At 41.9% G+C, this 20,213-nt stretch overlaps 1 protein-coding gene across 1 annotated transcript in view; it reads left to right on the top strand.

Annotated features, from left to right (window-relative positions):
• Positions 1-20,213, top strand: part of Psma8 (proteasome 20S subunit alpha 8) — a 58,520-nt gene that overhangs the window by 23,975 nt on the left and 14,332 nt on the right. The window contains exons 5-6 of the mRNA XM_048447907.2: positions 12,625-12,744; positions 12,960-13,022. Coding sequence (XP_048303864.1) covers positions 12,625-12,744; positions 12,960-13,022 — 183 coding nt within the window. The remainder of the gene's footprint in view (positions 1-12,624; positions 12,745-12,959; positions 13,023-20,213) is intronic.

The following is a 20,213-nucleotide window of genomic DNA, read 5'->3' as shown; positions in this document are numbered from 1 at the left end:
GCCTAGGTTTAATGGGTTTCCCTGGTAGCACTCTGGGACAACATGGAGAGGGGGAAGAAGAACCAAAAGACCACGTGTTAGTTCGGGGGGGGGGGGGGACAGTTTAAATAGTCTGTGGGAGTGGTCTTGACCCTCCTTGGGGAGGGGTCACTGTTTGGTGGACTTTTTTTGGAGGTGGAGTCTGGACTGAGGTAACTCCCAGGGGAGGTGGCTTGAAATGGAACTTTCCACCCAGACATTCCAAAATGGATGCCAGGGGCTGGAGTGAAGCCCCACCCAAACATTCCAGACTCTTTGGATATAGGGTGTCAGCAGCTGGGGTGATGCTTGCAACCAAACAATAAGAACTAGCAAGAAATGAGCCTAAGGTAGGCCAAGCATTCCTAACTGATTATTAACTCACCACGCCGTGATTTGAAGCTGGTTGGTGGCCCAAAAGAAAAAGCCTGCTACACTGTTTTCTAACTCAGACACCAATAAAGCAGCAGATTATAATCTTGCAGTCAATATAAGAGGTGCACACCTTTTAATCTGCCTGAGTAAATTAGTAGTCAGCAGCTGTGGAGTTATCTATGAAAAACTCTAGTATTTTATCCTGCCAATGAGAAATCTTTTGACCTGTACTTTTAAAAAACAATTTTTATTACCTCTGCTTGTTTGTTTAGTGTATATGTGGGTAAAAATGTGGAGGTTACAGGACAGCCTGCAGGAGTCAGCTCAGTTCTTTTCTTCCATTTTCCGGGTCCTGATGATCATCAACTCAGGTGTTTCAGGCTTGGCAGCAAGTCCCTGTCCCTGAAGAGCTGTCTCACTGGCCCCTTACTTGGTTTCTGTGTCTTCTAATCATTGTCCTGAACAAATCAATTGTTCTGTGGTCAGTCTTGACATATGTTTAAGCTTGCTACCTTCTGTTTGTAGCCATCTTTACTTCATTACTGTTGATTCTGATACAACACGATAGTTTTACGTTTGCATAAGTGTTTTCATTTTAATTTGACTAATGTCTAAGAGCATCTAGAAAAGATGGTTGTTTTATTTTGTCTCCTGTTAACTAGGAAAATGACAGAATTTTCAAAATGTTTGAACCTTCATCAATGATGTGGATTTGAAGTGCAGTCTGCTCTCCTGCACTGCTGCTCCAGTGGTGTCAGCCTGTGGTCCAGATAGTCCAGCAATGACTGGATACCAATGGAAGGTCCAAGAATCCAGTCATTGTTCAGTCCACAAGACTAGATGTTTGGGCTGGTCTTCAGTATATGCCAGAATCCTGAGGACTTGGCTCTAGTACCAGAGAAGGAGTTGATTTGTCAGTGAGAGTGAGGCAGGCAGGCGAAGACCAGGAGTGTCATTCTTCCATAGCTTCATATAGACTGCCACCGAAAGGTGCGGCCCAGATGCCACAAGTGGGTATTCACACTTCAGTCACCAGCTGACTAGATTCTGTCCCTAATGTCACCAATTGCAGGTTGAGGCCTCATCAATAATTGGAGAAATCCCCGGGAGTTAGTTCCCTATTTCTATCCCTTTGATATTCTCAGTACTTCCTCAGAATTTCTATTTATAGGACAAGATTGAACATCTGGAGCCCAATTAAAAAAAAAAGTGCTGGGTCAGTGCTCATGTGGCCCAGTTCACTGTGTGTTCTCACCTCCCTTCCCTTTGTATATGTGAGGTTACTTGTGCCTCTATGAGCCACGAGGAAAACCTTGTAACAGCACAAAGATAACAGATCCCTGGCATGTACATTGATTAGTGTGGTGAAGCCACCGGTGCCTCCGCGCCAAGCTTTAAAAGTGAGTACTCTCCTTACTCTCCACCTGCATGAATTTTTAGGACGCAAACGAGCAAATGTAACTGACACACGAGCCTCTTTCAGTGAAACGGTAATGTTATGGCTGCTGAGGTAGAATCTTGGCTACATGCACAGCACTGTAGCTTTCCATGTCATGGAGTGATCGTGTGCATGCAAGTGTGGCAGGGTTGCTCCCAGAAAAACAGGCTTTTCTCACTTCCAAGGTGAAGCAACTCATATTTCATGGAACTTCATTTGTGTCTGATAGAATAGACAACGATGGTGTTTATTCACATGTGGAATTTGGCAGGACATGTTCTCAGGATTCAACAGACTGTACCTGTTTTATGCAGAAAACATCAGTATTTGGAAAAATGTTTTTATCACAATGTACCTGAAGTTTCTCAGTATTTCTTTGAGACTATTGGTAAAATGAAGGAGCATGATTATTTGATATTTTACAAATGAGATAGGTCAACAGTTAGAGTATTCTTCCAGGTGACCAAGGCACAGCCTAAAACCTCCATTCAAAACAATGACTGCTGACTATTTAAAGTTAAAACTGACCATAGCACAAGAGCTGGATCAAGAGAGTGACAGCTTTGAGCCCCCCTGACCTGCACACAGAGTTCAGGCCAGCCTAGCAGGGCGGCCTTTTCACAATACAAAGCAAAAACAAAACCACGACAATACTAGCAACACCAGCAGCAAACTCCTCAGGAAATGCAGAGGTTTATTTTTAGACTGTCTCTTTCTGTGTCGTTCATGCTGGCTGAGACTCATGCACCACCATATCCTACCAAGAAAATTTTAATTTACTTTAAGATAATAGTTAGCCAAGAGACTTCAGTGTAAATGGCTTAAAAAGTTCCCTTTTGTGGTTTCAGATCCCAGCCTGTAATTAACTGTTAAAAAGCAACTACCTTGAGTGGAATACTTCACTGAGGACATTAAATATCCTTTCCTAACACTTGAATGAAGCCATAATCCAACTAAAATACAAGCATAGCATTTCAAAACAGTGAATGTGAGAAGACACAGAAAAATTTTCCTTTTTAGTGTATGCATTTTTGTGTGTGTGTGCATTTGACTTTTTTGAAAAATTTTTTTAAAGATGTATTTCTTTTTATGTGTATGTATGTTTTGCTTTCATGTAAGTCTGCATACCATGTGCATGATACCAGGAGAGGGTATCACATCCTTTAGATCTGGACTACAGTTAGTTGTTGGTTGCTATATGGACACCTACTATGAAATCCATGTCCTCTGAAAGGAATACATATATATGTATATATATATATATATGTATATATATATATATGTGTGTGTGTGTGTGTATATATATAATATATATATATTACTCTTAACTGCTTAGCCATCTCCCTGGTCCTGAATTCTACTTTAATAAATTATTTTAAGTAAAACATAATCACATCATTTTCCCTCATTCCTTTCCTCCCTCCAACATCTCCTCCCCATCTTTGCTCCCTTGAAGGCGTAAGTCACAAACAATCCCACACCAGTTTGGAATTATGATTAATAGAATGGTTATTTATTAAAAGGGAAAAAACTTACAGATTACCGTCCGAGACAACAGCCCCTCCGCGCGAACAGGAAAGGAGTCTAGCAGCCGGAAGCGGAGCCAGAGAGAGAGTGGAGGACAGCCGCTGCTTTTTTAAAGAGAGAGAGACCACGCCCCAATGGGCTGGTACTCAGCGACTATTGGCTGAAGGAGCGGAAGGAGCTCCCGCAGCACTCCCTCAAATTCATGGCCTCTTTTTCTTTATTCTTGTTACATACATATGCATGTTTATGTGTGTGTATGTATGTACATATTCGTGTATGTATACATATATAAATATATGTGATACATATATGTGTATATATACATACACACACAAACTGCTGAGTCCATTAAATGTTACTTGTATATATATGTTTTAGGGTTAGCCACTTTGTATTGAATAACTAACTATGGGTTCATCCCTGGGGAAGACTAATTCTACCGCTCTCAGCAGTCATTCACTGCTAGTAACTCCTCATAGAGGGGGGACCCTATGAGATTTTCACCATCCACATTGGCATGTGCACATAGAAATTAAGGCCCCACTTTAGAAATGGTATTTAGCCTTAATTATCTCACCAATCATCCTAGTTTCAAAACTAGTCACATTGAAGGGTTAGAACTTCAATTCATGAATTTTAGGGAACATAGTTCAAATTCTTATTAGTTAACACAAGTGCTATGTTTTTATATTTAAAATTGCATTTTCCAAAGTGGAGTTGGGGTAAGGGGCAGAGAAGCTATATGAGGAGTTTGTAAGAAAGCAGCTGCCTGAAAGCAGTTTGTAATTCAAGTCTCTAGAAGTCTGAGGAAAGTTTCTGTTGCGTAAGCCACCTAGTTGGTGACTTGTTTTCATGGTAGACCAAAAATGCTATTGCAACAAGCAAATAATGGGCTCGTTCCTTTAAACGAATTGAATATTTTAACATTGTTTTAGTGTTTACTTCTAATTATTTCGTCTGAATTTGATTTTATAGCATAGTATTTACATGCTATGTGAATTAGCTTGCTGTTATTTTGTGTAAAAGAATCAAAATGTCCCTGAGTGAGAACACTTACTATAGCACAAGTGATAACAGAAGCAGCATATTCGCATGGATTGCCACTGACCCCCAACCTCATGGGGTTAATGTCCAATAGATTCCAAAGCTCTTGCCCTGGTCTATGAAAGCTTGCTGATGTGGGTCATCACAGTGACCCGCCCACACTCGCTCTCTGGGCTCTGTCACCAGCCTGCACCTGTCTTGTTTCTCCACATTCTTTTCTCTGCTTGCATGACTGTTGTCCTTGGTTTTGAGGATGCCCTTCTAACCAGGCTTTCTGTAAGGCAGCCCATTCCCAGTGCCCTTCTCTTGCTGATTTATTTTCTGGTTTCCACCAGCCTACTGTTTTACATAGTATTCTCTTGTTTATTGTCTGTCTCCCCATGTCCCAGTGGACTTTAAGCTGTCCAAGGACAGGGATTGTTGTCTGTGTCCTATGTTACTGACACACTAGTGCCAGAGCCCGGAACCTTGCATACAAGAAGGGCATTAATTATAGTTAATGAATAAACAAGGAAGCTGTATAACATTATCGACTTGAATGTCAGCTAGAAGTATTCTCTTCAACTTTTGAAACCTAATCAGTTCTTATTTTTAAAAGTAATTCTTTTCAAATTATTTCCTCTACAATATACAAATGTACTGAAAAGTATTTGTGCCCCAATAAACCTCTCCGTGAACGCAATAATCCAAATCAGACCAAATCAAACTGAATTAGAAAAAGCCCAGGTTTAATGGATTCCATTGCTCCCAGGTGGCCTTCCAGTGCCACAGAGAGGAAATGTGAAGAAAGACCGGAAAACCACATTTTTGTTCTCTGGAAAACAACTTAAATACCCTGTGGGGGTGTGTCTTAATCATTCAGGATTAACTTTATGGAAAATACTAATCATATATTTTATGATGAAAATATGACTTTCAGATTATTACATTCTGAATTTCTTTTACTATTTAACTGATTTTTTTGAAAATAATAATTTTCAAAATTTTTTGAAAATAATATTTTGAAACATTTAACTATAAAAATAGATATGTAACTGATCTGAAGTTTACATACCTAGATGTGTACCTAAGAAATTATACATACTTAGAAAAATCTGTTTACCTTCATTTGTGTGACTTATAAAATTTTAAGAGTATACTCTTGTCATTACTACTCAAAATTTATATCCTAAGATTTGTTTGATTACTATTTATTTCTTTAAAATTTTCATTTTAAAGCATTAAAATAAACTGATAGTAAAGGCTGATAAACAATGGTATGAATGGGCATAATGAACACTAGTATAGGTAGTGGTTAGTTAATGACAAAGTTATCTATACCGCTGTGTCAGGAAACTCACCTTCATAGATTAAGGCCCCATCACTGATAGTACTGAAGATCTGGGGACATGGTTTGTTGTTTTTAATATTGACCATGGTGCTTAAAATCGAGAAATAGCATATTATGTCTTTAAGATCATAATTTCTCCAAGTGTTTTTTTTTGATGTTAAAGCATATAACAAGCTCTATGTATTTGCAGGAAGCATCTCTAGAGAAATTAATGTTTCATTATTGAAGTATTTTTGGATCTTCTAAAAAGACTGTAAATGTTTTAAATGTGGTTAACTTCATAGTTAACCAGTCCCTTCAATTTTTTGTTGTTGTTTTTGAGACAGGGTCTCTCTGTGTATCCCTGACTGTCCTGCAACTCACTCTGTAAGCCAGGATGACCTCTAATTCACAGAGATCTGCCTGCCTCTGCCTCTCATGTGTTGGGATTAAAAATATGCACCACCACACTGGGTTCCTTCAAATTATTTTAATTTAGAACCACTTTTTTTTTTCATCTTCTTTCTCTAAACTCTGATCGTCTGTGGAACCTACTTTGAGAACTGATGCCTTAAAGACCAAACCTCAGGACTGAAAAGATTTCTTTCTTTCTTTCTTTCTTTCTTTCTTTCTTTCTTTCTTTCTTTCTTCCTTCCTTCCTTTCTTTTTTTTATTTATGTGCATTGGTGTTTTGCCTTTATGTATGTCTGTGTGAGGATGCCAGATCTTGAAGTTACAGATGGTTGTTACTTGCCACGCTGGGAACTGAACCCAGGTCCTCTGGAAGAGCAATCAATTCTCATAATTGCTGAGTCATTTCTCTGACCCTGAAAAGATTTCTTTAAAAATTTAAGAGTTTGGGGACTTAGCTCAGTGGTAGAGCACTTGCTTAGCAAGCACAAGGCCCTGGGTTTGGTCCTCAGTTCTGGAAAAAATAATTTAAAATCCTTTCATGTGAACTAATGCTGTGTCTTGTGTATTTATGTGTAGTATGTGCCTGCCTGGTTATGGTGCAGGCCAGAAGACCCCCAGAGCCTGGGTTAGGAATGGTTATGAGCCACCATGTAGGGTTTGTAAATTGAACCCAGGTTTTCTACAAGAGCAACAAGAGCTCGTAACTACTAAGCCACTTCTCTAGCCCGTTAATAATGTATATGCATACATGTGGTATCCCATGTGTGCCAGTGTTCATGTGAAGGTCAGAGCTAATTTTCTTCAGCTTTCTGTGGATTTTAGAGACAGGAGTCAGGTCCCCAAATTTGCACTGTGAATGCTTTATAAATCCTTGCTGATTCATCCTGTCAGACTCTGAAGGGATTCTGAAAAGTATTTAATAGAAACATCTGACTCTTTACTATTAAAAATACTTGACTTATCTTATTTTTAGTTGTATATATTTCAAAACTAGAAATTGTTGCTAATTTTATATATAATTATATAACTTTATATAATTTTATATATTATGACTAAAGTTTTTATTCCTATATATTTTTAGGTTTTTATACATATTTACAATTAAATATGAGCATATCTTGCCCCTCATTTCCCATCCTACCTTCCATATCTTCTCAGTTTGCCCCCTCCAGAGTTCATGTGTTGGGGGAGCTTTAAATAACCTAATAACTCCATTTAATGTTACCCATATATACATGGCTATGGGACTATGCACTACAGCAATGGCTACATCCTCAATAATGATTCTTCCACTGCTATTTACTGCCAGTTGCTTCTTAGTAGAGGGTGGGACCTGGAGGTCACCTACCTCATCTTTTCTGGTATTTTGGCTGGCTTGATCTTGTATAAGTCACTATAGCTGCTGGCAGTTCTGTAATAGCAGGTCATGCCCAGAAGATAGCATTTCACAGCACTCTTTTTCCAAACTCTGAATCCTACATTCTTCTGCCTCTTCTACCATGCTGCTCCCTGAGGCTCGGTGGTAATGGACTAATAGAGATGTCCTGTTTAGGACTGAGCAGTTGGACCACGTATGCATCTCTCCATTGACTGCTGCCCACTGCACAAAGGTGCTTCTCTGCCAAAGAGCATGAGTGGGGTCATGCAGATGGTCCCATGGCAGGTGGGTCCAAACCACAATGGGTAAATACGCCATGCAAACAGAGTTTGAATGTGGAGTTTATTAAGAGGATGTTATTGAGAGAAGTGGAAGGTAGAGGGGAGGGAGGGATGAGAAAGACAGAGAAAGAGAGAGAGAGTGAAGGAGAGAGAGAGAGAGAGAGAGAGAGAGAGAGAGAGAGAGAGAGAGAGAGAGGCCTGTTTGCATATTCAGAAGAATTATAGAGAAAGAGAGTGAGCTTGGGAGTGGACTGAGCTTGTCTCTTAAAGGGACCTTTGCACCTGTGTACAGTCAGGCATCTGCTTGCCATGTGCAGAGGGGTTAGGTGCTAGGCTCCCAAGGAGCAGCAGGGCCAAGGTGTGCCTGAATACTAACATTTCTTCTTTTTTATTAAAAAGGTGAGGAGTTAAGTGTGGCAGGCTAAGGGAATAAGGGCATCAAGCTCTCAAGACTGCTTCTTGCTGATTTGTGGGCACTGAAATCTTAGGGGCTGCTGCTAGGAGCCAGCCTGTCTCTGTTACAAAAAGCCTTTTTAATTAAACTTGCAAATACCATATTCCCCAGATCACTGAATATTTGAGGGCTGTTTATGGGATATGTATGAGTTATGACTATAGCATAGGATCTGCCTGGAGAGCTGGATCCAAGCTGAGAGGTTGTGGAGCAATGTTTACCCAGAGTCCTCCAGCTTGACTCTAACTGGTTTTAACTTAACAGGTGAGATTTTTTTTTTATTTGTGAAGGATAAAGAAGTAAAAAAAAAACTTTTTAAAATAGAAGCTTAACAGTAAAAACTGGCAATAATAAAGAACAGCTTACAGGAAAGACTGGGTAGTGTAAATTTCTAGGTTAGCTTTTGTTAAGCTGAAATAGATGTTTATAACCTTAAATTTTTATTATTATGTAGAATATATTTTAAAGCAGAGATGACTCACATAGACAGTATGTTGTAACAGATCTAACTATGTATTTATTATTTAAGAGTATATACCAATTTAAAATACTTGAGACTTACCACTTCCTTAGTCTAGAAGGAGATAACAGTGAACAGAGTTTCACCTATGCACAGTTGAATTTGTGTTGTATACACATGTACACAAAGAGAGTTAAAGCGAGCTTACATTTACACTTAAATGAAAGGTCAGCAAAAGGAAGCTGACTTTTTCATCTCTGACTCACACTTTGTAACCAGCAGGCAGGGTATTTAAACAAAGAGAGAGCAGACAGACGTTTGCAGGTCTTTGGAGCAGAGAAAAAAGTGAAGAATCAAAGTCGCAGATTTCTAGCAGGTGGAAAAATCACATCTGTTGCAAGTGGAGCAGGCAGGTGGGTGGGACCTGGGCAAGCCTGGAGAGCTAGCAGGCAGCGGTCCAGCCCTGGACTATGTCACGTGCTATGTCACGTGGTTACTATAGCAGAGGGCAGTTAGGTCATCTGACCTGCCCTTAGCCAAGATGGTGTCTGCCTACATGTTGCAAGGCACTAAGAAACCGTGAGGTTTTTTTTTTTTTTTCTTAAGAGAAGTGCAAATTTTAAACAAACACAGTTAACAGGACAGACATACGGGACGCAGAAGAGATACATGAGAATCACATCTGTGTGGCCACACCATTCAGTCTTTCATATATGAAGTAGACAGGAAACCTCCCCAGCACATGCTGTCAGCCCGCAGCGAGGCAGGAAAGAGCAAAGGGGAAACTGCAGTTGAACTGGTTTGGTCAGGGTGGAGTCCTTGTGCCGCCACCCAGGTTGGATGGTGTGGCGGTGTGGGCGGGAAAGGAAAAACAGAAGAGTGAAAAAAAAGCTGAGGCTGCCCTTCGAGCTACCGGATCACTGGCAGAATGTAGGGTGCTAATAAGCGGCTATGGGTTCTGATTTATGAGGTGGAGGGTACGCGATTTCCACGCGTGAGATAAGAGATAAGGTCTAGAGACTGAACTCCAGTGTCCCAGAGACTCAGTATGGACCGTGGCTCAAGCTGACTTTGGGTCGTCACCTACAAGGTCTAGAGGAATGGGTGGGTGCAAGTCATACCCCTACATCATAACACAGGGATGGGGCCCAAAGGGCTCTAAGCCTGAGAGACAAGTGGTTGGTTGCACAGTACTGGGGCATAGAAGCATGCAGGGATTGGGGAGAGGTTGAGGGGAGGGGTCTACCGTTGCTGCCAATTTTGTCGGTGTTGAGTGTAGAATTTAAGCGATCCTGAGTTGGAAAAACACTAACTGGATTGGAGATTACAGAGTTCTGTAGCTCCTCAAAACAACTAGGCAGGAGGAACTAACAGAAGAACCTGCCAGGCATCACAGGCACCATTGTTATGATATGGTGTGAATGGCACCTTAGCAGCAGGACCCATGGTGTGTGGCTCAAAACCTCTTTCATTGTCACAGTGGCAGAAACCAGAGCTCTGACCTGGGGCCCCAGTACACTGGAAGGTTTTTTGCACCACGCGGTGGTTGGAATTAAGTTTGCTTTTGGTTTCTAGACTTTGGTGGCCTGTTCCCTATTATTTACACGCCCTTGGGACCTAGCAGTATAAAGCTGTGAACCTCTGTTGTGGTAGGGTCCTAGGCTGTAGTGCTGAGAATGATGAGGGCTGTAGAGGCCTTGCTCCAGAATTTCTAGAGGGAAGCAAGGAGAGTATCAGCAACTAGACTAGAGGCCATTCATGCGGTGTTTTGGCAAAGAATCTGGCTAACTCCTTCCCTTGTCAGTGTTATGCCCAGATCACAGGGTCCCCACAAAACCAACCAGGAGACCAAGTCCTGGATGTAAAAGCAGAGAGCCTTTATTCTTACACAGGTTTGCAAACGAGGACTCTCTGTGTGTCCAACGATTGAGTGATTCAGAGAGCCCCAAGCTCAGTTAGGGTTGGGTTTTTTTTACAATCACAAAGGTAGGAATGAGGGATATCTAAGTTTCAGGATCCCTGATTGGCTGATATTTGTCTAGGGGTGTCCTGGTGAAAAGCGATGAGTGTGTGCTGGCAGGTGATCCTATCTACGATGGTTGGAATGTTAGGAAGTTCCTTTGGATGGTCTGTTTCTGGATAAACTGAATGTTTTCAGTTTGTGGTATTTTTCAGACCCAGGGTAAACTACTGAGACTCAGGCATCTATTGAGCTTGTCATGGCTGGGTCCTACAGTCTTGAGAATTTATCAGAAGCTAAATTAAAAGTTAAGATGCAACTGGGTGGTGGTGGTGTATGCCTTTAGTCCCAGCACTTGGGAGGCAGAGGCAGGCAGACGTTTGTGAGTTCAAGGCGAGCCTGGTCTACAGAGTGAGTTTCAGGACAGGCTCCAAAGCTACAGAGAAAACCTGTCTTGAAACAGCCCCCCACCCAAAAAGGTAACAATCTACAGTCTAGTTCTTTGGTGGAGGAAATATGAAAAACTGCATATTGTTGAGTCTGTGGAAAGGTTATTGTTGATAATGCTTGCAGAGGTTTGCAATGAAAAAGAACAAATGACACAGAAAAAATACAAAATATAGTTTGAACACTAAGAAACTTTGTGTTGCAACTGAAGTACATGCTGAGAAAGAGGGACTGTCATTGTTAAAGGAGATTAGCACTCTTGAGGAGAGGTTTGTTCTCTGCTAGATAGACAAACGGAATGGTGCCCTTAGGACCAAACCCTATCCATCTAAACTTCTAAACTTGTAAGAAGCCCAGGGCATTTTTCTGCTCCAGAAAAGTCAGCAACAGCTGGAAATGTGATCAAGGGAGGCAAGAGTCTCTCTCAAGTTGGCACCAGAATTAGATGATGTGGTGCTGGCTTTAGAGATATGAAGGATACAAGACTGTACAGGTTGTGGATCCTTCCTTCATGATATCAGAGTGCACTGAAGCTAGGTAGCATGTGATAAGGGGAGTCAGAGATGAAAGGCCATTAAATGATGCTGTAAAAGTGAAGCATGGAGAGAGGCTTCAGGGGAAACCCCAAGATGGGCATGTCACAGATATGAGACATGCTGAAGAGAGCTGCGTGCATGGAGGAGAACTTGCCTGAGAGGGAAATAGAGGGAGGGGTGCAGGCAGCAAAGATGGAGGGCTGAGCCCTCTAAATCCTTTGAAACCAAAGCCCAGACATAGAGCTGTAGTATTTGGTGTTTGCCTGGCTGGGTTCCCATCTTGTTTTGATTCAGTATTTCCTCACTATACCCAAATCTTCCCTTTTGGAATGGAGCTGTATATACTATGCTATTGCATGTTGGAAGTATGTAATTCATTGTCCTTTTATTTTATAAGGGGTTAAAATTAAGACTTAATTATGAAGAGACTTTGGAGTTTTAAATACCATTGGGACTGTTAAAGTCTGGTGAACTTTATAAATGAATTTTGCCATGAGCCCATGGGGGGCTGGGAATGGAATGGGATGGTTTGAATAAATTCCCCATAGGCTTGACTCTTTTTGAACACTTGATTCTCAGTTGATGCCACTGTTGTGGCATTTGAATTCATGGGAAAAGATCAAGGACTTAGAATCAATTCAAATTTAGATTAAATGAGTTTATTCTTACTGCTAGCAGAAGGACAGCAGCCTTGGAGCCAAACAACATGCTATGCTGAGGGGCTAAAGGAAGGGTTTATAAAGGTGATATTAAAGGTGTACATTACAATTTCTGTGGGCTCCTCAGCTGAGCAAGACAATTGTCTCACTCCCTGAAGATGTTTCTCTTTCCCATTGTATGGTAGTTGTAAAGTAAAAAGAAGACCATGTCATCCCAGTCCCTTTGTGACTCTGTTATTGAACACTGGAGTAAACCCAAAAGCCTGAACATATATGGTAACAATAAACCCAATTGTATTAATAGCTTTGTTTTAATTTTTCAAGGCAAATGCAATAGGCCGGAGTGCTAAAACTGTTCGGGAATTTCTAGAAAAGAATTACACAGAAGATGCTATTTCTAATGACAGTGAAGCTATCAAACTAGCAATAAAAGCTTTGCTAGAAGTAAGTGATCTTGTAAGGTATGTTCTGAGAATATGCTTTTGGTTTCCTTATCCTGTTTTGTTCATTAAACACACAATTTTCAGATAGGTTGTTGTCGTTTATATATAATGTTGAAGAATCAAACCAGTACCACATACACACCAGGCACACACTCTACTACAGAGCCCTACCTGAACCAGCTGAAGAAGTTCTTATGTGTCCTTGTTCTACGCTAGGTTGTCCAGTCTGGTGGAAAGAACATTGAACTGGCTATAATCAGAAGAGATCAACCTTTGAAGGTAAATTATTGACCAAAGTAGAAAATATTACTAGCATAGATGCTGTTGGTACCTGTGAATTGCAAGCACGATACATCCATTGGCAGTACAATGATTTCTTTTGGGCTCAGTTGCTCATCTCCTGGTTATTGCAAGCTGGTGCTTACTTCCTGTCTTTGTGAAGACTTGGAGGGAATGAGAGCTCCGTACAGATCTGCCCTTTTAGTATTCCTGCCTGTAGGTAGGAACCCTTACAGTCTGTCTACCCAGAGACCTCCTCTATGTAAGAGAACAGCATTCTTTCTGATCACTGCTGTTTTCCTCTTGTTCTGAGGGTCTAACCCAAGGCTTTATGCATGGTAAGTGCTGTACCACTGAGCTACACACCTCAGTCCTTTGTGCTGTTTTTTTTTTAATCTGTTGTCTCTACATTTCATTTGAAAATGCCTTGAGCCTCTTTCACATTTTAATTTTAATCCCTAGTATCATAACCTTTTCATGTTTCTTGGTGACACTGCTTGTATGTCTGTTTCAACCACTGTGAGTTAAACTCAGACATTACGCTGGAGGACTCAGTGGCTAGAGAGAACTTGTTTCCTGGCTTCCTGCTGTCCCTGAGGCTAGCAGTCTAGTTTGCCAATAGTTGTCTACGTAGAATATGCAAAACCTCTCAAAACATGGGAAGCTACTAAAATATGCTTAGAAGATTTATTTTACATCTACTTTCCTTTGGGTTTAAGGAAAGTATTTTCACAAGAAGTTTGTGCCAAAGTCAGTATTGTGTTGAACAATGGCAGTGTGTGTTTTACCACTTTTCCAACAGCTGAGACAAGACACAGGACAGCAGCAAAGTTTCAATAAGTAAGGGGAATGGGGACAGGACTTTGGAGTCTGCTCTTTGCATAGCTCCACAGAAAAAGAGGGTAAACACAGGCTATGGAGATGGCTAATGGGCTCAGTTTTCACTTTTTCTGACAAGACTTTAGGGACAGAAACACCAAGACCAGAGGGGTCCCAAAGCCACAAAAAATGGGATTATTTCTTTAGCAATGTCGCCTGCAAAGCTTCTGGGATAGATATACATACACAAGTTGTTCATATATTCTTGATGCATGGCAGAAGGGTACATCCTGGAAGAAAAGTTCCGGTACAATTCCCTGTAATGTTTCAGGGTGGGCTGCGCAGTGAGTAGAGCCCTTTGAACTTAGTAGACCTGCTTTAAGATTTTGAGGTGTACTGACCTGAGTCTACATTCCAGCATATTAATTTCTTTCACAGAATGACCTTGAGAAAAATGTCCCCACCATTAGTTTTCAGTTTTCTTATCTACAAAATGAGGCTTGTAATTCCTTTATCCAAACATTGTTGTGTATCCTAGCATGCCTGTCATACTAGCATGAGCCGAGATCACAAGTTCCAGGCAAGTCATGACTATATGACAAGATCTTCTTCCTCAAAGAAGCATGGGGCAGGCATAATTTAGTCCCGACACTCAGAAGGCATTATTGTCCAATTTCATGATCTGAGTTGATGAGGATGTCTGATCAGGTCTCTTCCTCTTCATACGGTAGCCTTTAATCAACCAGCTGGACCTCTTTCCACCCACATACTAAATTCCCCAGGTTTCCAGAGGACCTAGCTGGTCGTTTCCAGTCTCTCCATTGAGAAGGCAGCTACCAGGAGACCCAGTATGGACAAGTTCAGCAGAAACACCTGGGTTAAAGTCACAGAACTTGAGTGTGCCCCAGTACCTTTATGTCCTAAGTGCAGGACTGATGATGCTTCTCTCTTAAAGCCGAAAGAGGGGAGGGGAGCTGATAGAAATGGACAGGAGAGGCACTTCCTCAGGCCAAAAAGAGTCACCACAATAGGGACCTGGGATGTGAGAATGCTAAACACAGTCAGGGGAACTGGCTTGCTTATGCATGAGGTCAGTCACTTCAGGTGGGATGTCATTGGATTGGCAGAAATGCATTGGACAGGAACACAAGAACTTGTAGTAAACGGATGCAAGATGATAAACCCAGGTGGAGGGGAAAGTGTAACATGAAGACCGACTTGTTGAGGTTTCTGTCCCGCCCAGTACCCCACAACCGGCAAGTCCCAAAGAAAATCACACAGAGTCTATATTAGGTTATAAACTGATTGGCCCATTAGCTCAGTCTTCTTATTAACTAATTCTTACATCTTACGGTAACCCATAGTTCTTGTCTGTGTTAGCCATGTGGCTCAGTACCTTTTCCAGTGGGGGCAGGTTACATCTTGCTTCTCTGTGGTCTGGGCGGAAATGGAGGAATGGGCTTCCTCCTTTCTAGCCTTCTCCTGTTCTCATTGCCCCACCTCTACTTCCTGTCTGGTTGACCCGCCTATACTTCCTGCTGGCCAATCAGCGTTTTATCAAAATACATGATTGACAGAATACAGATAATTCTCCCGCACCAGGAAAGCATGCAGCAGGTGTAGCTTTAGTGCTATCCAGTTTGGCCCAAAAATGCATACTTGGGTACAGACCTGTAAATGACTGAATTATATTGACCAGATTTCAAACATGGTGCAGATGACACAACCAGTAACTATCATACAGGTATACGCACCAACAGTGGAAGCAGAAGAGGATTCATCAACAGTTTCTACAGAGATCTACAGAATGAGGTCAGCAGGGCACATAAGAATGACATACTAATCATTATGGGTGACTTCAATACAAGAGTAGGATCCAAAGAATGGACTATAGGGTCATGGGAACATATGGATTCAGACAAAGGAACAATAGAGGGGAACAACTGCTTGACCTCTGCTATGAAAATGATTTCTACATATCCGATACAAAATTCAAGAAGGCCAAACCATGCTGAACATAGGAATCCCCTGACAAATGCACATACAACCAACTTGACTATATTCTGGCAGCAGGAAACTCTTACCTAGCATCCAAAACAGCCGATCATTTCCTCGTGCTAACTCAGGGTCAGATTGCCAACTTGCTATGGTCAACATTCAACTGAAACTTAGGAGCAGCACACCAGGCAAGAAGAACCGGAAGATCGATCGTAAACAACTGATGAATGGAGAGAGTATAGGAGAACTGCTGGAAAAAAGATGAAGGAAATCATTAAACAACCCTTTACAAATTTAGAAAATGAATGGGAGAAAATCAAAAGAGCTATACAGGAAGCTTCAAAGGAGATACTTGGTTATGTTAAAAGGGCAAAACCAATAGAATGACTTATTGTAGAGATGGTCAACCTGGCAGAAGAAAGAAGGAAGCTAAAGAGCAAACGAAGAGGCAATTCACAGGCAGCAAAACACCCCAACTATCTGTGCAGGGAGGTGAAAGAAGAGCAAAGAAGGATGGAGAGCTGTGTATACAAGGTGTATGCAAAGAAGTTGAAGAGGCTAGACTTCATGATAAACCACATCTTGTCTGTGGAACTATTACATGGACAGCTGCCAGATGTGCTCCTCAGATTCGGGTGATTAAAGACGGCAAGGTCATTTATTAACAGAGCCGGGGAAATAAAGCAAAGGTGGAGACAATACCTTGACACCCTATGCAATGGCCAACGAGAAACACTTCGGCAGCCACTTGAACACCAGAGATGGTGAGGAAATATTAAATATTGACAGGAACTAGAAAAAGGAAGCTATAAGAGAGTAAAATGCAGAAAAACCCCAGAAGTAGATAATATCATGGTGGAGGAGCTGGGAACAGCTACAATAGGCTCAGGGGCTGAGATGCTTCTCAGAGTCTTCAGAGAGATATGGGAACACGAAGTGACTCCCACAGAATGGAAGCACTCAGTCATAATTCCTATACACAAGAAGAAAAACAAGCTGGACTCTTAAACTACAGTTTGTTGTGCCATAGTAGCAAGATCTCCATTTTCCTGCAAAGAATCAAGGGCAGAACAGGAAACCCTAGCAGATGCCCAGTGCGAATTTTGAGCTAACAGGAGCACAATAGGTAGATCTTCACTTTGAGGCAACTGGCAGAAAAATACAAAGAATTTGGAAAAGACTTATATGTTTGTTACTTTGACTTTTGGAAGGCATTCGATAGCATTTGGAGGAAAGGATGTTGGGAAACAATGAGGTTCTACAGGTACCCAGAGAAAATCATAAGAATACTAGAAAATGCCTATAAAGATTCCTTTGCACCAGTCAAAGTCTGTGGAGAGCTAAGTGATCAGTTTAAGACAATCGTAGGAAGGTTGCAGGGATGTGTCCTCTCACCACTGCTCTTTAATACTTTCCTGGAATTAATAAGAGCAACAGCGCTGGAGGATGAGGAGGCAGGCGTGCAGTAGGTGGTGTGCGAATCAATAACTAGCGTTTTGCCGATGATACAACACTGCTTGCTGAAAGTCCAAATGCGCTGCAGGCCATGGTAAATAGAGTGGTGGAAGTCAATGACAACCTTGATGTGAAAGTAGACATAGAGAAGACTGAGATACAATACTTGGGAAGTGCACAGAAGGATTTTAACATTGTAATAAAGAATCAGAACCTCAAGCAAACAGTCAGGTTTGTCTATCTGGGAGGAAACCTCAGTTCAAAGGAGGGAACTACTTCAGACGTCAAGAGGTGGATAGGGATAGTGAGGGCTGCATTCCAGGCACTAAGAAAGGTTTGGTCAGTTAGAACCATAACAGCAACAACAAAATTACAATATGTGAGACATTTGAACTGACTTCTTTACAAATCTGAAAGCGGGACAATGAAACGCTCCTCAGAACAGCGACTGAATGTGTCTGACACGGCATGTCTCAGGAGGACTCTAGGCGTCACAGAAAGAGATAGGCTGTGCAACGATGATGTTAAGAAACATGTCCATCTACAGAAGGAAGTAAACTACAGGATACAGCAACGGTGCTTGAGATACTTCGGCTGAAAGACTCCCGTGGGCGTCTTCCCTCGGGAGAGGCCCCGTGCCCCAAAGATCAGTCGAAAACACGCAGCCGGATGCAAGCAGCAAGAGGTTTATTGGGGATACACGGATACCCGGGGCGACCAAGTCTCTCGGAGGACTTGCGCGCCGCAGGTTGGGGGTGAGGGGTTCTTATAGGAGAGCAAAAAGCGAGGTTTACAGAAGCAAGATGCAGGGTGGTAAATTCTTAACCTAGATAACAATGAGGGGTCTACTCAGCGGTTTATTGTACCTCTCATCCTGCCTCCCCCTTTCCTGGCTGGCGACCAGATGTCTGATTGCCCAGCCCCTGACTCGTGAGAGCCCCGCTTTATACGTGACTCAGGCCTCGCAATCCTCTCTCTCTTTGTTTCTATGACCAATTCATAAATCTCCTGTCTTGCAGCCAGATAAGGCTGTCCTCAGGTATCTTTGCTCAGCATTCCGGAGGCCCTGAGCCTGTTATTTGCTCAGCATTCCGGAGGCCCTGAGCCTGTTATTTGCTCAGCATTCCGGGGGTCCTTAATTAAGCTTGCTATCTGAAAACCTTTGCAGAACGACATAACTGTGGTTAAAACGAGGGGTCCTTCATTCCATCATTTTTTTTGTTTGTGTCTAGTTCTAATCATAGAACTAGATTTCAGTATAAAACACTGTATTGGAGGTGTAACATCAAAATCTGAACAGCATTTGTTCTTTTTCTAATAAAGGTAATATTAGTAGCAGAAGCAAAATTAGGAGTGGTCCCATAAGGGAGGATATCAAAGTAGTCATCCAGGGAGATCTATTCGCATAGTCCTTCATCTTTTAAGAATAACAAATCTAATCCCCTTTTATTCTGTAAGACCATTTCTGAGAGGGAAGTCAATGACTCTTCGAGTTTGGAAACAGATTGTTTTAAAGCCCTCAAATCTTAATACATTGAAGTACTGAGGGGCCTGTATTAGGGCAGCACTACCTGTCCCAACTTTTCTAAGTTGCTTTTTTTCTAGCAGCTTTTCTAAGGCCCAGGATTACTGCTAGTGTCAGAGAAATAGGTTCTCATCGAAAGCGAGATGGGTACCTGTCAAACTCATACCAGTTGTGCAAGCACACAGTAATCTTTGGTAACATCAAAAATTAACATTGACATGCAAGGCACCAAGCCTGTACTACAAACCCATCATCTATCTAAACCAGGAACCAAGTACTAGGCGTCAGGAGTCTTAGGTCCCTTTAGAGTCTCATTACATAACCTCAGTAAGAGTCCGTCTATGATTAGTCCTCTAAACCCAAGCCTTTTGACTGGTAGCTTTGTCAAAAGCCTCGGATACTGTAGTTTGGGTAGTTCAGGAGCTCGCTTCATGTGGGAGGCGTGGATCCAGGCAGAGATGCATACTTCTTTCAGTTGTTTTCAGATCTGGTGTCTCTCCATTTCAAGGGCCTTTAGACGGGGAAAATAAAGGTCTAGAAAGAATAACATCAGGATTATATATTTCATCCAACTCAGTGAGCAGTGGTGGTTCTCCATATAGGATCTCATAGGGGATGAGTTTAAATCGCCCTGGGGTATTCCAAACCTGGAACAGGGCAAAAGGGAAGGAGGGCTGTCCAGTCATTTTTGCAGGTCTCTTTTAGAATTCTATTTATCCTTTCTACCTGTCCTGACTCTGGGGTTGGTAAGCATAATGTAATTTCCAATCAATCCCCAATTGGGCGGCCAGTCCCTGATTTACCTGGGCAACAAATGCAGGTCCATTATCAGACCCAATTACCTTGGGTATCCCAAACCTTGGGAAGATTTCTTCTTTGATCTTCTTAGCCACCGCATTGGCTGTCTCAGTCCTGGTAGGAAAAGCTTCTATCCAGCCTGAAAAGGTATCTATAAAAACTAATAAGTACTTGTTGCCATATCTGGCTGGCTTAATTTCTGTAATATATACTTCCCAGTAGGCTCCAGGCCAATCGCCCCTGAGCCTCTTCCCAGGAGCATATATGGAGTGTCCTGCATTAATCATAGCACAGGCCTTGCAGTTTTTGACTACTTCTTCTGCCAAGACAGAGAGTCTGCCATCTGATTTCCTTTAACCACAGTATCTCAAACTTTTTGGTGTCTTAGACAAGTATATGTCTTTTCCTGCAGATGTTAACAGTCCTCTTTGTCTGTATATTGCTCCATGAATATGAGCAGTGGCAAAAGCATACCTGCTGTCAGTGTAGATGCTAAGACTTCTCCTTTTGCCACTCGTATCCAAGCCACAAGTCCGGCTTTTTGTGCCAACGTCCTTCAGGGAGGCTATGCCCAAGCCATTTGCTTCCCATCCACC

This window comes from Myodes glareolus, chromosome 13 (genome assembly GCF_982192425.1).
Source record: "Myodes glareolus chromosome 13, mMyoGla1.1, whole genome shotgun sequence".
Classification (NCBI taxonomy): Eukaryota; Metazoa; Chordata; class Mammalia; order Rodentia; family Cricetidae; genus Myodes; species Myodes glareolus.
The sequence above is the reverse complement of the archived record's forward strand: the minus strand, read 5'-3'. Positions and strand labels throughout refer to the sequence as shown.